The 16,746-nt window shown below is 36.4% G+C and overlaps 1 protein-coding gene across 1 annotated transcript in view; it reads left to right on the top strand.

Annotated features, from left to right (window-relative positions):
• Window positions 1–16,746, top strand: part of LOC126249033 (cysteine-rich with EGF-like domain protein 2) — a 148,375-nt gene that overhangs the window by 125,229 nt on the left and 6,400 nt on the right. The window contains exons 6-7 of the mRNA XM_049950648.1: window positions 6,412–6,549; window positions 8,498–8,593. Coding sequence (XP_049806605.1) covers window positions 6,412–6,549; window positions 8,498–8,593 — 234 coding nt within the window. The remainder of the gene's footprint in view (window positions 1–6,411; window positions 6,550–8,497; window positions 8,594–16,746) is intronic.

Below are 16,746 nucleotides of genomic sequence, written 5' to 3'. Positions count from 1 at the left end.
TCCATTTCGCCATTGCAACTACACTGTCATCTATGTGAAATCTAAAACCATTGTGGATTCTGGGAGAGAATTAAGCGTTTCTGTTCCCATTGATATTGCTTTTTCCAAAAACATTTGAACACTGCTTCGAATGTGAAATATTCATTCCACGTCATCTTGTGCCTTAAATTGAATCTTCCTGTATATAGTAAAGATTGCTTGAAGAAAGAATGTCTCACTCTGCCAAGTGTGCAATGACCTCGGCATTACTAATACTGATGCAAAGATTCAAATGCAGTCGTGGTGGATTAAGTCTGTTACATAAGGAAAGTTGGAGTTTCTTCCCATCCCTCTTTAAGAGTATGTTGTGTACTCGACATTTCTATTTTTTAATAGTGGCCTTTTTTCTTCTGTCACTGTTTTGGTTTTGTTGACCTTTTGTTGTTGAATTTTCCATTTCTTACCTCCCCGTGTTTTCTTCCTTTGATTTTGTCATTAATGAAATATCTCCAGAAGTAATGATCTTAACATTGACATCACTACTGTAAAGTACCCCATTAATTTTGTTCAATGTAATGGGAATAGTAAAACTTTAATCTTAGTGGTTACAATAAATGCTTATACAAATTTTAAAATATAGGTACCAGTATGACAGGAGTTTATATTCTCATGCACAGGTAAAATTCTTGTAACTGCTTCCAAAGTGTGTACATATATAATCAGTCAAAACAATTTTTAGTACAATGAAAAACCAGTAAAAATGTTCAAATTTCACTTTTTTATTCACTCAATGACTAGTTTCAGGGTGTATCCATTTTCAAATCATTGTAACATAGTCAAAAATGGTATTTCCAAACATTCATTTCTTGGAAATACCACTTTTGACTATGTTACAATGATTTGAAAGTGGGTCTCGACCTGAAAATAGTCATAAAATGAATAAAAAAAAAGTGAAATTTGTAACTCTGGAGTGGTTTTTTGTTGTACTGATTAACAAAAGTTACTGATTCACAGCTGTTCCAGCGTGCTGGAAGTTCATAAAACAATTTTTGAATAAATTATGCTACCTTCATTAACTGCTATAATAGGCAGTGTTGTTCCTTATTTTGTGTATAGTGCAGAACAACTATCATTTCCACAAATGCTACTTATAAATTTGCAAAATGAGGGCTGATGGACCCACTTGAGGAGACCGATGACCTTTGTATCAGATTAGATTATACAACTCAGTGTCCTGGTTACATGCTACTCCATTAACATTGAATCGATTATCAATTTTAATAAAGTAACTTATGACCAAGACTTTAAGTTTTATAATCTAATACAATACCTAAGATTTGCTTCATATGATGAAAAGTGCATACTGGTTTGTACATTTGTCATACATTCCTGCTTTTAAGTTAAATGTGCTGGAATCTTGCTTCGAATTCCAAATAAACTTCTCTTACATGCTCTTTACAAAGGTTGGAGCAAAAACAAAGGGTTCTTGAAGGAACACTTTTATAGCTATTAGAGCGTTTTCCTATGAAGTTACATGTCATAACCTCCGTTTGGAGTAAATTTGCATCTGTGGGAGGTTTAGTATCTAGAGGTGGTGAATGAGAAGCCACAATCAACAAGACAAATCACTGTGTGTGTGTGTGTGTGTGTGTGTGTGTGTGTGTGTGTGTGTGTGTGTGTCAGCCACTGATCTGTAATGAGGTTACTTTGCTAGGAATGTAAATATGGTACTAAAGTGACAGGGCTCACTAACTTGTGTTGCTGTTTGCATGCAACATTTCATTGCAATGGTTCAAACCCATGTCCTTCCTTTCTGATTTAGGTTTTCCATGATTTCTCTAAATCGCTTCGGGCAAACACTGGGATGGTTCCTTTGAAATAGCATGACTGACTCCGTTCTCCATCCTTCACTAATCGGATAGGGCCGATGACTTTAGTCCTCCGCCCCAAATCAACCAACCAGCCAATCAATCATACAGTTCTGTGTTGGAAAGTGACAAATTGATAGTCACAAATCTGTCATGATTTTAGTCTGTTTTGATGTGTTACTTACAACTGTTGTTATCATCAGCAGCAGCATAGATAATTTTGCAACAGTTGTTAGATTTTATATACTGAATCCATTGTAAATTACTGAACCCAGCATTACTCTCTCCTATCTCAATAAACCAATATTCACAAAGGCCCATGTCTACTGGCCCTCTCTGATTTCATCCAGATTTATGATATATGCAGGGCGTGGCCAGAAACGAAGGTGGTGGAAGTGGCAGCTCCAGATAGCAAAGCTTGTAGAAAAAATAGCATTTTTGGCATGGGTCAGCAAATTGTGCACCATTTATCTTGGTGTAATTTCCAGGCAGTAGAATGACTATCTGAGGGTCATGACATTGAGTTCTTATCCAGAAGCAGCTGCTTTTTATATTAAATTTTTATGTAACTTCCACTGCAAATAACTGGAAATAATGTTAATTACATTTATTGATATTATAATAAAGGCATGAAAAGGAAAGGCAAATGAAAATCTGTGATTGCAAATAAATTTACTAGAGAGAATTGTACCTAAAGTGCCCGTGCAGACAATCCAAGAAGGGATTATAATTAATGCATACAGGACTTTGTATTCCAGTAGTTTCACTTTGACTTTGAGCTGCCCTCAGCAGCTGCACATGAATAATAGGTTCCCAGTGTAGGTAATATTGGCCCATAGGCCGTTGGCGGCAATGCTAGCTACACCTACAGAGTTCATTCACTTGCTAGCTATCAACCTACTGAATTTTTTGAGAATGTTTTGAGAGTATTGTTTCTCTATAGAAACTTTAAGACAACCATTTAATTGTAAAAATGCAGCATTTATAATGTGTGAAAGATGCGAATAAAATGGCTGCTTCCCCTGTTTTTATGATGAATGATGAATATCATCCCAGAAGATGCAAATTATCAACTGTAAAATAATAAATGTATCTAATTTTATATACAAAGTTCTTCTGTACACCTTACAATCCCTTTCTGGAAATTTACTTGCAATCCCAAATTTTCCTTTGCCTTTCCTTTTTAATACCTCTCTTGAGCAATTAATAAATACAATTTGTTGACCACTATTTCAGTGTATTTGTAGGGACTTGACCCCACAAACCATAGATTGTCAGTCTGTACCCGATCTTCTGTGTGGAAACTATTCTAACAAAAATGGCTCATGTCTCGCCTGACATGCAAAAATGCAATTTTATTCAAAAGACTTGGCCGTCTGAAGTTTCTGCTCCTGTCACTTTTAATTTCTGGCCAAGTCCTGCATACACCATAAATATGGATGAAATTGGTGATGACGAGTAAGCGTGATCCCCCTATCAAATGTATTTTATATTATCATTTACATAAAACATTTTGGCATGGAACTTACTGAGTTCAGTAGCAATACAGTAATAAGCTCACTGGACAAAATGCTAATCAAATGTCATGTCAAAGCTTCTAGTAAAGTCAGATATTCACAGATGATGTGAAGTGGGAGACAAGTAATTTCTGGGTGTACACTAGTGTTACACTGTGTCCATGTAGGTCGCAAAGGGCAGTCCCTATCAAGTTCACTGTGTACAATATGGGACATTCGGCTTATCCTATTGAGCTCAAAAAGGCAATGGCCCTGTAGGTTAGTGAAGACCATTCTACAAAGGCAGCAGCAGATCTCTGTTTCATTGCCTCACATTTTGCTGTGGTAGAAGTGAAGATGTATCTATGATGAATTCCCTTCAGAACTGCAGCCAAAGGAGGGTTCTGATTAAAGGGGTCCAAGCAGATTTTTTCCTTACTTGGTGCTAAAGCTCATCTTGGAAGGAGGCAGGAATTGTTGTAAGATCTCAGTGCACCTGTTTTTGATTGAGTACTACTTAGTAGAAAATAGTGTTGACTGAACAGAGTGCATGCAGCACCCTTTCTCATTCCTAACTGGTTACAATCGGTTAAGAGCTATGACCAACAGGATGTGGTGTACAATACATGTTGTCTTGTCAAACAAATTACTTTTTGACCTGCATGTGACTGATATGTAACATAATGTTGGTTATAGACCTTGGGCAGCCATGCAAAGTTACTGTGTGCTAGGGATGTGCAATATAGACAAGATTCGGTGCTGTTCAGGGGATATTTTAACTGTGCTGAAGGTGTACGCTGTAATTTATTTGGTTTAAGGCTCAGTGATTATGGGTGTGTTACATGCTGTATGGATCAGTGTGACTCTTTTTTTTTTTTTTTTTTTTTTTGTATAGTAGGCTTATTTTCATGGATTTTAAGTTTTCTAAATTGGCTCCAGTTCTGGAGGTCTGTACACAGATATGCTGATCATATCTAAAATGTAGAAAAAAGTTCAGGTGTTATCAACCCGAAGATTGGTTTTGGACCACAAGCATTTGATGGGCACGTTGAATGTAGATGGCATTTGGCATTATCTCCTCCTCCCCCCCCCCCACACACACACACACACCACCCATCCAATGGTGAACTAGCCTGCTTGACCATTTTTAGAGCTATTTATAGACATCATGGAATTCAATTAATGATAGAACAAATTTTTTCTACTAACACAAAGCATTGCCAGAGATGAACAATCACAGTACAGACTGGTAAGTGAACTACAGACCTTCAAATATGTGACCTGACATTTGTGCAACCAGTCAATTATAACTGGGACATTTCCTGACTGGCTAAAATATGCAGATGTTAAGCCTCTATTCAAGAAAGGGGATAAAGAGATACCATCAAACTACAGACAGATTTCATTTTTGCCAGCATTCTCAAAAATTTTAGAAAAAGTAATGTACAGGCAGCTGCTCAACCATCTGACCACAAATAACATATTATCAAGAACACAGTTTGGATTTCTGAAGGGTTCTGATATCGAGAAGGCTATTTACACCTACAGTGAAAATGTACTTAATTCATTAAATAACAAATTACAAGCAGCAGGTATTTTCTGTGATTTGTCAAAGGCATTTGATTGTGTGAACCACAACATCCTTTTACGTAAATTAGAATTCTATGGTGTCACGGGCAGTGCTGCAAAATGGTTCAAGTCATACCTCACTAACAGGAAACAAAGGGTGTCAGTGCAAGGGACTAGTGAATTAAGTCATCAGTCATCATCAGAATGGGAAGAAATTACATGTGGTGTCCCACAAGGATCCATCTTAGGGCCATTGCTTTTTCTTGTGTACATTAATGATCTCTCATCAGTTACACTGCCAGAAGCAGAGTTCGGTTTGTTTGCAGATGACACAAGTATTGCAATAAATAGTATGTCAAGTGTAGTTCTAGAAAGATCTGCTAATGATATTTTCATGGATATTAATAAATGGTTTAAAGCCAACTCACTGACATTAAACTTCGAAAAGACTCACTATATGCAATTCAGAACCTGTAAGAGGTTTCCACCCAGCATATGCATAAAATACAAAGAAGAGCAGATAGAAGAGGTTGACAGTCTTAAATTCCTGAGATTACAAATTGATAATAAATTCAGTTGGGAAGAGCACACCACAGAACTGCAGAAACGCCTTAACAAATCTGTATTTGCAATTCGACTGTTAACAGACATAGGCGACATAAAAATGAGAAAGCTTGCATACTTTGCCTACTTTCATTCCATAATGTCATATGGTATAATATTTTGGGGTAACTCTTCAAGTCAAACAAAAGTTTTCAGAGTCCAAAAGCGTGTAATACGTATTATTTGTGGAGTAAATTCACGGACGTCCTGTAGAAACCTCTTCAAAGAACTGGGTATACTAACTACTGCCTCTCAGTATATTTACTCATTAATGAAATTTGTCCTAAATAATATATCTCTTTTTCCAACAAACAGCTCAGTTCATACATACAATACCAGGAACAAAAATGATCTGCACAAGGACTTAAAAGCACTTACTTTAGTTCAAAAAGGGGTCCACTACTCAGGAACACTCATCTTCAATAATTTGCCAGCAAACATAAAAAATTTAGTTACAAATAAAGATCAGTTTAAAAGGAGCCTGAAAGACTTACTAGTGGCCAACTCCTTCTACTCCATTGACGAATTTTTTAATAGAAACAAATGATGTATTGTATATATTCATACTATTAGTATTGTTATTTCAGCTTACAAAAAAAGATTGACATGTTCCACGTCCACGAGGATCTCCTCAGCACGGATCTATGGAACGAAAACTAATCTAATCTGTATTGCTTCACTTAAGAGTACCCAAATTAGAATAATCTTTATATAGATATCACTAAGAAACAAATGGGTTGGTGCAGTTCTCAGAAGAACTGACAAACATACATTTGCTTCTTTGTGAATAGAATTTTCCACTTTACTCTGTATGTGAATTATGCCAGTACTGACACATTGCAAATCACAAAATGAAAAGGCTTTAAATAAGAAATTTGACTGTCTCTGTTTTTTAGGATGTTCTTCATGTAGAGAAGGGTGGCTGAAGGATGAAAAAATGGGCTGCATTGATGTAGATGAGTGTTTGTCCTTAGACAGAGCATGCCGTAAAAACCAGTTTTGTGTCAACAATGAGGGATCCTTTTCCTGTTTAGGTAAGTACACTTCTGTTCATGTGATACTGAGCATTGAAACATTGAGCTTATAATTAATCAGTGTATGGTATTCTGTAGATTCTACCATGCAGGAGAACTTTCAGGGATGTAGAATAAGCCAATGTATTCATTAATTGACATAATATAGTCTACAGAAATTTTCTGACTGCTGCCTAACAATTAACCAATGATTTGCAGACTATATATACTGTTTGAGCTTCAAATCAACATTGTATACAACTAACAGAGAGACTAATACTTTGAAAACAGTAGATTTTACAGTCGTATTAAATAAGTGTTCAATTCTTCATCTGCTTAAGATTTAGTTTGATAATTGTCAAAGGATAATTTATTTACAGACTATGAGAATGGATATAAATTGAAAAGTATCATGGCTACTTATGTTACTTAAGTTGACTGCAGATGCTCAACTTTATGTAAACTGATTTCTTAGAGGTGGAATGCATTACAGTAACCACTATTAATTCTATTTTTAGTTTGTAATGAGGTCCCCATTTCTTGTTTTCTCTGCAGGCAGCTTGTTGAAGGTTGTTACTCTAAACGGGGAAATTTATTTTCACCCCCAAACTTGGTAGCAAAGTTTACAACAGTATAATTTTTTATTTGTGTATAATGTTTGTGAATGTTGCTATTGATCTAAAATTATTATTGCTGTCCCCAAACATTTTAAAAAATAAACTTGATAAGTGAGTGAGTGTGTGTAATAAGCCAAATGTTTTTCCACAGGCATTTCCAAGAATGGTAGCTATTGTACATGCTACTCTTATTGCTAACTTTTACAGAACACAGGAACAGTATCCCATAAGACGAAAGGCATTAAAACATGGAACATAAATTAAAATTTTATTTGCAGATCAACACATTGAGAAATGCTGGTTGGTAATAATGAACAAGTAACAAGTAGTAAGAAAGTGAGGGTTTAAAAAGTAACAATTTTCACAGAAATCAGTTAAATTTTTTCACCAAGAGTCAATAAAATGACAAAGTCAGTACTTAATGAAGTTATATGCATTTCCTCTTCCAACAAGTAAGAAGTGTATCTTACTTGTTCACATGGTATTTTATAGGTAGTCAACATTATTTTCTGATTGTACACACCAAAAAACTTAATTATGATGGACAGCAGCTACAAGACAGTAGTGCATTGGACATAAATTCAGGACGACAACTAGATAAGATTTATTGTGGTTTCTCTAAAGCAATTAAGATGAATGCAAGGATGGTTACTTTGAAAAGAGCATAGCCAACTTACTTTCACATCTTAGTGCCGACAGAACTTGTGGTCCATCTCTAATGGCCTTCTCATCAACAGAATGTCAGGCCCCAGTCTTCCTTCTTTATATTTCATTAATGGCTTGGTCATGTCTCAGAAAGGCGGGAGTAATGATTTGGTGTGTGAATGTTCAGTGAATATGGTAATGTTTGGGACAATGTTTTTACTACAGTGTATTATGGTCAGCTGACAATACTCCAAGAAATTTTGTATTAGCTATGTGTCAGTGTTACAACCCACTGATTCCAAAATTATGTTATTTATTACTATCTGCCTTAAATCTCTAAAGTGCATTAACTGTACTATCTAGTCATATGCAACCAAAAAATTACCACTATGTGATCTTTTTGCTTCTGCTGTTGTCCTATTTTTTCCCTATAAATTGTTACCATTTCCTGTAATAAAAAGACTGTCATCACGTACAAAAAGTGTTGCTGACTGCCTCAGTATACTGTTTAACATTCTTACATGCAGAAAAGTAATATTTTTATGACTTTTTTGTACCCTCTGTTTGTCAGTGAAATAGGACTCAACCCAGGTTTTAGGATGCCATACAAACACCATAACAGTATAATCTCATTGCCAACAGTTTATGGTAGATCAGATGTAAAAATTTCAAAGGTGTATGTCATTCACCTCCGTATTATTTTACAGAATGTGACAGAGCGTGTGATGGGTGCTATGGTGATGGCCCTGATCTGTGTATTAAATGTGCCAAAGGTTACAAAAAGGAAGACAACATTTGTGTAGGTAAGCAATGAAAATTGTCAATATTGTTGAATACTAAATTTGGTAGCTGTTGTATTTGAATTTTTGTCCTCTGTGATGATCACAGTATTATAGTTACACAAGTGCAAAAAGTCAATAAACAAAGTTTCAGATGTAGACAGACTCAAATAGAAAAATAGTTGGCACAGGGAAGTGAATATTGCGCTAAGAGGTTCACGCATTTTCAACTCAGCGATTTCAGTGCTGCAGAGCAAGACATTCCTTCTCTTGGCAGAAGATAGGCAAGCTAATTGATGGTGGTGGTGGTGGTGGTGGTGGTGGTGGTGGGAGAGAATGAAGGAGGTGTGTGTTAATGGGAGAGTGAGGTTTGAGAACTCTGATCAGTTGAGGTATACTGGGCGTAGGAAAGCTTATGTCATTCTGCAAGCTGTGATTTTGGTATTTCAACTCCTCTTGCTCGCTTGAATGTCTCTTATTATTTTTTGTCTTTTCCATTCATTGAATGTTTGCCATGGGAACCTATCCATCACATACCATGTCTTCTTCCTTCCATCTCAGAATCTTCTCATAATGTTCAGAAACACACTATCCACATACTGTAAAATTAATCTGTACTTAACTATTAAACTGGTTGAATAAATTCCAGATAGCTTCTCCATCAGTGAAAAATTGCTCCCATCGCCCACCTAGCTGTGTGACAGTTGCACAGAGGATGGAGGAATTACAGATGTAAGCACTCTGTGCTTGCTTAGTTAGTTATTTAGATAGTTAGTTTGATGTTCCAGGATCATTTTGCATGATAAATTGTAATGATGTGGAATAAATCATTTTACTTTTACATCCTAAATTAATTTGTAAGTATGGCTACATGCTGAACATCCACAAGTTAAAAGAAAAGAAAGAAGAAAAAAAATATTAGCAATCCCTGTCCACCATCTTTTACATATTATAGTAATGGAAATTCTTCTATGGAATAGAAGGACGTGTTAATGAGAAAACTTTTAAATTTTTTTTTGTCAGATTTCAGTTTGCTGTCTGACACTTTTTATATCCCCGGGTAAGTGATCAAAAATTTTAGTGGCAGCCTTGCGCACCCATTTTTGTGCTAAAGTCAACCTCAGTGTGGTATAATGACTGTCTTTTTTCTTTCTGATATTGGAATTATGTACATCATTGTTCCTTATGAACTGCAGTAGATTATTTACAACAAAGTTTATGAGGTAATAAATATACTGTGAAGCAGTAATGAGAATGCCCAAGTCCTTAAACAGATGTCTACAAGATTATTGTGGACGAGAACCACATATTATTCTTACAGCACGTTTTTGCGCATGAAGACTTTCTTCCTTAAAGAACAGATACCCCAAAACATTATTCCATCCGACATTAGTGAATGAAAATAAGCTAAATATGTCAACTTCCTGTTTTCTCTCTCCCCAAGATTTGCAATGACTATAAGTGCAAATGTGGTAGAGCTAAGTCATTTTAGAAGTTCCAAAGTGTGCTTTTTCCAATTTAAATTCTCATGATTATGGACACCTAAGAATTTTGAAGTTTCCACCCTATTTACTATTTCCTCACAACATGTTACACACATCACTGATCTAGTACCCCTAGATGTGCAGAACTGAATATGTTGTGTCTTTTTACAACTCAGCATAAGACCATTCACAGAAAACAAGTCAATGATACTCTTAAGAACACTGCTTAACATTTCTCCTGTTTCTGCATGTACACTTGGACTGATTATAGTACTAGTGTCATCTGCGAAAAGAACTAATTCTGCTTGTTTTATTAGATGGAAGATCATTCACATGTGTGAGGACCAATAGTTGATCTAAGATTGAGCCTCAGGGAACCCCATGTGTGATTTCTCCTCAGTCAGAATAACATCCCCAGACGTTGTTGAATTACTAAGTACAACTTTTTGCATTCTTTTTGTTAGATATAACATTATTCATTGGTTGGTGATACAGTCAATCCCATAAAACTTCAATTTATCTTAGGAGAACACTGTGATTCACAGACCAATTTCACTTGTGCCTATTCTCTCAAAAATAATAGAATATTGCATACTGCAGCAAATATGCATACACCTATCGGACAATAATATATTAAATGATTCTCAGTATGGATTTAGGTCAAACTTATCAACAGTCAAAGCAGTTGAAAACCGTATCTCTTTTGTACTAAGCTCATTCGAGTCAGAATTATCTGTTGAAGCCATTCAAATTGATTTGAGTAAGGCTTTTGACTCAGTTAACCACAAATTATTATTAGTTAAACTGTGTTGCTATGGAATGAAACACTTGGAACTCACAACTTGAATCATACCTCAGCAATAGAAAACAAACTGTAAAGCATAATGGCCAAAAGTCACAGGCTCTTAAGTATAAAACAAGGTGTTCCTCAGGGCTCAGTGCTTGACCCTCTACTATTTATATTATTTGTCAATGACTTTCCGAGTAACTTACCCTGTAAATCTATCCTCTACGCTGATGACACAACATTAGCTAATTCCAGAAAGGATATAAACAAATTGAAGGAGGAAAGTGAAGAATGTCTCAAAATAGCTAATATCTGGTTTAAAGCTAATGAGTTAATTATGAACCATGAAAAGACTGTCAAGATAATCTTCAGTCTATCAAACAGTAACACTGAGTTATCATCTGTTAAACTACTAGGAATACACATTGGCTTGAAATTAATGTGGGACTCACATACAGATTACGTATGTCGAAAGTTATCACAAGTTATCTTCCTACTAGCCAAACTACACACGTGTTACACAAGATTTATTACTTCATAGATACTACACCTTCTTTCACTGCCCTCTACAATATGGCATTCTTTTATGGGGTAACTCCCCAGGAGCCAAAAAAATTTTCACAGACATCTCCACTGACAACAAGGCCTCATGTAGACCTTATTTTAAAGGCTTTAAAATTCTCACAGTCCCATCTCTTTACATATATTGTTGCCTATTAAACATAAAAGAAAACTTAAACTACTACACTATAAGGAAATCTGTTCATCAACACAATACTCGACAAACAAATATGATTGATATACCCACAACCAGGCTTAAGAATACACAATCCAGCCTATGAATACATAGGCATAAAATTATTCAACATTTTACGCGTACGGGCTCAATTAGTTTCACTGGATATTTTCAAAACTAAAACCAAAGTGTGGATGAAGGAAAATACTTTCTATAGTATACAAGAATTTCAGAATAGTTGTAAAGATGACCTAATTTATTGATAAATTAAGGCTTACTTCTATGTATAGATATGGGTGTAGAGGCAGCTATAAGTTAATAGGGTACAACACTGCTATATTTTTACCATGTAATAATTTGTTATGTAAAACATAATGTACAAATAGCTGTAATTCTTCTGACAACATCGATTGCATGTTAATGCTGAAAGATGGATAAAATAAATAAATAAATAAATCTAGTAGAGTGTCTTAGATAGATTGCAGAAAATACCAGCTGGTACTATTTTATTATTTAGTGCTTGTAAAATTTGGTAAGTGAACATGTAAATGGCATTCTCAGCAGGGCAGCTCTTTTGAAATCCAAATTATGATTTTCTGAGGATGTTATTGTTGCTCAGATGAGATACTGTTTTGGAACACATGAACTTCTCAAAAATTTGGAGAATGTCAGCAATGAAACAATGAAACAGATCAGCAGTTATTGACATCTCTTTTGTCACTGTTCTGGAATAGGGTTTTTACGATAGTATATTTCAGCCCCTCTGGAAAAATATTTCAAGTTAGTGATGCACTACATATTTCATATAAGACAGGGTTCATTGTATGGCAACAAATATTTAGTACTGTGTTGGAAACACCATCAAAACTAGATGAGCTTTTATTTTTGAGAGACTAAAGTTTCTTAATTTCAGAAGTAGTTTGTGATACGTTTATATGATGGAATTTGCTAGGTACTTTTTTAACACACTGCTGTAATTTTTCACTTGAACTGTTTGTCCCGATACTTTCTACTTACTTAAGATGTGGTTATTAAATAGATTTGTTACCTGTGACTCACCATTTATAGCCCTTTCATTCAGTTCAATAGTGATGACGATCTGATTTGTGGCTGCTTGTCTGTCTCTCATTTCACTACATTCCTCTTAGACTAAAGTCTGTTGTTGGAATTACTGATTTCTGAAATTATGTGCATTTTCCTCAGTTTTTAATAACCTTTCTTAGTGATTTTGAGAAGGTGTGTTGTGTGCAACTGCTGCAGGACCTCTACTTGTTCTTGCCAACAGAGACATTTCCCTTTTCCTTTCACGAGATACTTTAATCCCTCTAGTGATTCAGGTTTATTTATTTATTTATTTTTTACATGGGTGTTTTTCATTTGTAATTATCTTTTGTGGAAAGCTTTTTTCAAATACTGATATGAATTTATCATGGAATAGATTAAATTATATGTCTGCATTTGGTTCATTATAAATTTCATCCCAGGTTATCTTTTGTAAACAATTGTTAAAAACATGTGTCCTGGAGTCATTAACTATACAGATTTCTACTGAGAAGTATCCATACTGTAAGGCACTATGTTGTTTATCCTAACTAACTGTGCATACTGATAAGAGAGAGAATTTGTTACTGTGTAAATGGTTTATTTTCTTGCTTTGAGCTTCAGTAAAGAAAAAATTATCATTTGGGATCCCACTGTCTCTCTCCATTTCTGGCCATTGGGTTGTTCCATGAGAATCTGTTTCCATTACACTGAGTAGTAAGGTGGATCTCTTGAAACTCAGTTTAGATTAGGCAACCATTTTCTCCGTTTAATTACCATGTCGAGGGAAGAGCATGTTCTTGTGCAAAAGACAGGACTACCATTATTGTCCCAGTTACTGTAAACGGAGAATGATTGTGGAGAAGTCACAGATTTGGAACGGTTAGTACACGTTTTTCAGTACTGTATGTAGAGAAAAGCATTACTCCTACATTTTCATTGATCGTCAGGTAAAAACAGAGTGCCTTAACTGTGGTCCAAAGTTGACATTGTTAATTGCAATTAACAAACAATAATGTATAGGTTCATCAAACCTGAAAAATTAGGGTGAGGATCTTACATGGAGTATGTGAAGTAATGCATTAATTTTGCCAGTAGTGTCCAGTTCAGGCCAGTGGTGGTATGGGACGGTTTACGTATATCTGTATAAGAACATGTACATAAGAAGGGTACAAGAACGGACCTACAAAATTACAGACCATTATCAGAATCCTTGAACATATTCACATTTTGAATATAATAAATTTCCTTGAGGGGTGGGGGGAAGCTTCTGTTCACAAATCGGCACAGTTTTAGAAAGTATCAATTGTGAGAAACGCAGCTTACCCTTTCCTCACATGAGATACTCGGGACCAAGGATGAAGGGCAACATGCAGATTCCATATTCTTAGATTTCTGTAAAGCATGTGACACGATGCCACATTGCTGACTGTTACCAAAGGTACAAACATACGGAATAGGTTCCCAGGTATGTGAGGATTCAAAGATTTCTTAAGTAACAGAACTCAATACGTTGTCCCTGATGGCAAATGTTTGTCAGAGACTAGGGTATTGTCAGGAATGCCTCGAGGAAGTGTGATACGACCACTGTATATTTTCTATATACACAAATGATCTGGTAGCAGTCTGAGGCTGTTTGCTGATGATGCTATGGTGTATGGGAAAGTGTCATTGTTGAGTCACTATAGGAGGATACGAGATGATTTGGACAAAATTTCTAGATGGTGTGATGAAAGGCAGCTAGCTCTAAATGTAGAAAAATGTAAGTTAATGCAAATGAATAGGAAAAACAAACCCTATAAGGTTCAGATGCAGTATTAGCAGTGTCCTGCTTGACACAGTCACATTGATTAAATATTTAGATGTAATGTTGCAGAGCAGTATGAAAAGGAATGAGCATGTAAGGACTGTAATAGGGAAGGCAAATGGTGGACTTGGTTTATTGGGGGAATTTCGGGAAAGTGTGGTTCATCTGCAAAGGAGACCACTTATAAGATGCTGGTGCATCTTATTCTTGAGTACTGCTCAAGTGTTGGGAATCCACACCAAGTTAGATTTGTTACCAGTAGGTTTGAACAACATGCAAGTATTATGGAGATGCTTTGGGAACTTAAGTGGGAATCACTAGAGGGAAGATGACATTCTTTTCTGGGAGCACTATTTAAAAAATTTAGAGAACCCGCATTTGACGCTGACTGCAGGATGATTATATTGCTGCCAATGTACATATCACATAAGGAACATGAGGATAAGATTTGAGAGATTAGGGCTTGTACAGAGGCGTATAGACAGTAGTTTCTACCTTGCTCTGTTTGCGAGTGGAACAGAAAAGGGAATGGCTAGTAGTGGGATGGTTTATCCTCCGCCACGCACCATACGATGGCTTGCGGAGTATTATGTAGATGTACGAGGCGTTAAATGAGGTCCGTTTGAACATAAGTACACAACGAAAGGTTATTTCAAAAAAGTAAATTTATTTTTAGAAAGTACATACTTCACTCTAGTTTTTGACATAGTTGGCAAGTTTGTTCAAACATGTATCATACCTTCAACCAATTTTAAAATAACCTCTTCATAAAAACTTGCTGCCTGCTCCGATAACCAAGAGTTCACTGCCATTTTCACATCATTGTAACGGTTGCCACTGAGGTGTTGTTTGAGGTGGAGGAACAGATGGTAATCGCTTGGTGCAAGATCAGGACTGTAGGGTGGGTGGTCTAAAACTTCCCAGCCAAAACTGTCCAATAAATCGCGGGTCTGACCTGTAGTATGAGGTCTTGGATTGTCATGGAGAAGAAAAATTCCCTTTGGCAGCATGCCGTGTCTTCTGTTTTGAATCGCTCTGTGTAGCTTTCTCAGGGTTTGGCAGTATGCTTCTGCGTTGATAGTGGTTCCTCATTGCATGAAGTTGACCAACAAAACACCATGCCTATCCCAAAACACCGAAGCCATGATTTTGCTCTGGGACAGTCTGTTTGGCCTTCACCTTTACAGGCAAGTGTGTGTGTGTGTGTGTGTGTGTGTGTGTGTGTGTGTGTGTGTGTGTGTGTGTGTCCATTCAGTGCTCTGTTGCTTCGATTCAGGTGTGATATGTAAAACCCACGTTTTGTCTCCAGTTACAGTCTGACTCGAGAAGCTGTCACCTTCTTCGTGATAATGAGTCAAGAACTTCATCATACACTCAAATCTTTGGTTTTTGTGGTCCTCTGTTAGGAGCTTTGGGGCCCAATGGGAGCACAGTTTCCAAAACTAGGTGTTCAGAAACAATGTTGTAAAGCACTGATCTCGACACATCAGGAAATTCGTTTGAGAGACCTGTTGTTGTGAAGCACCTGTTCTCATGAATCCTCACTTCAACTGAAGCCACCAAATCGTCTGTAATCAAAGAAGGGCGACCGGAGCAGTCCTCATCTTGGATGTTGTCATGGCGACCTTTGAATTCTCGTATCCACGTACGCACTTTGCTGTCACTCATAACAGTATCACCGTACACTTCACAAATCTATCGATGAATTTCTGCAGCAGACAGGTTTCTTGCTGACAAAAACCATATCACTTAGCGAACCTCACACGAGGTGGGTGAGTTGATAGTCTTAAACATTTTGAAAGCACAGAACAGAACCGTACAGATTAACTACAGAGCTTGAGCTGAGCACAGTTGTCCCCGAGGCATGCCGGTACACGATACACGTACTCGTTATGGTATGCGCGTGAACTACTAGTGTCTACAACATAATGGACCTTACTTAAAAAACACGCCTCATAGAATAACAGTGATAGACAACTTGTTGTTTATAGAACAAATAACACAGCAAAAACCAGTCCGAAAATGTTCTTGGTCAACCCTTCTATTTGGTTCAACGTTGTCCTATCACTCTGCAAACCTCAGAACCAGTTGCCGTGGTTAGTTGCAAATGACACTTACGGAAGAATGCAGAAAAGTAGTGAGACCATTACTACACTGATATACAAGCCCAATACTGCACATTAACACATGCAAGGCACCTCACTCACCCTGCATGTAACAGCTGTACTGCTGTTTCTAGCACTTTTTATTATTATTATTATTATTATTATTATTATTATTATTATTATTATTATCTTCTTTCCTTTCTCAGACCTTGGGTCT

This window comes from Schistocerca nitens, chromosome 3 (assembly GCF_023898315.1).
Source record: "Schistocerca nitens isolate TAMUIC-IGC-003100 chromosome 3, iqSchNite1.1, whole genome shotgun sequence".
NCBI lineage: Eukaryota > Metazoa > Arthropoda > Insecta > Orthoptera > Acrididae > Schistocerca > Schistocerca nitens.
Note: the sequence above shows the minus strand (reverse complement) of the source record. Positions and strands in the feature narration are given on the sequence as shown.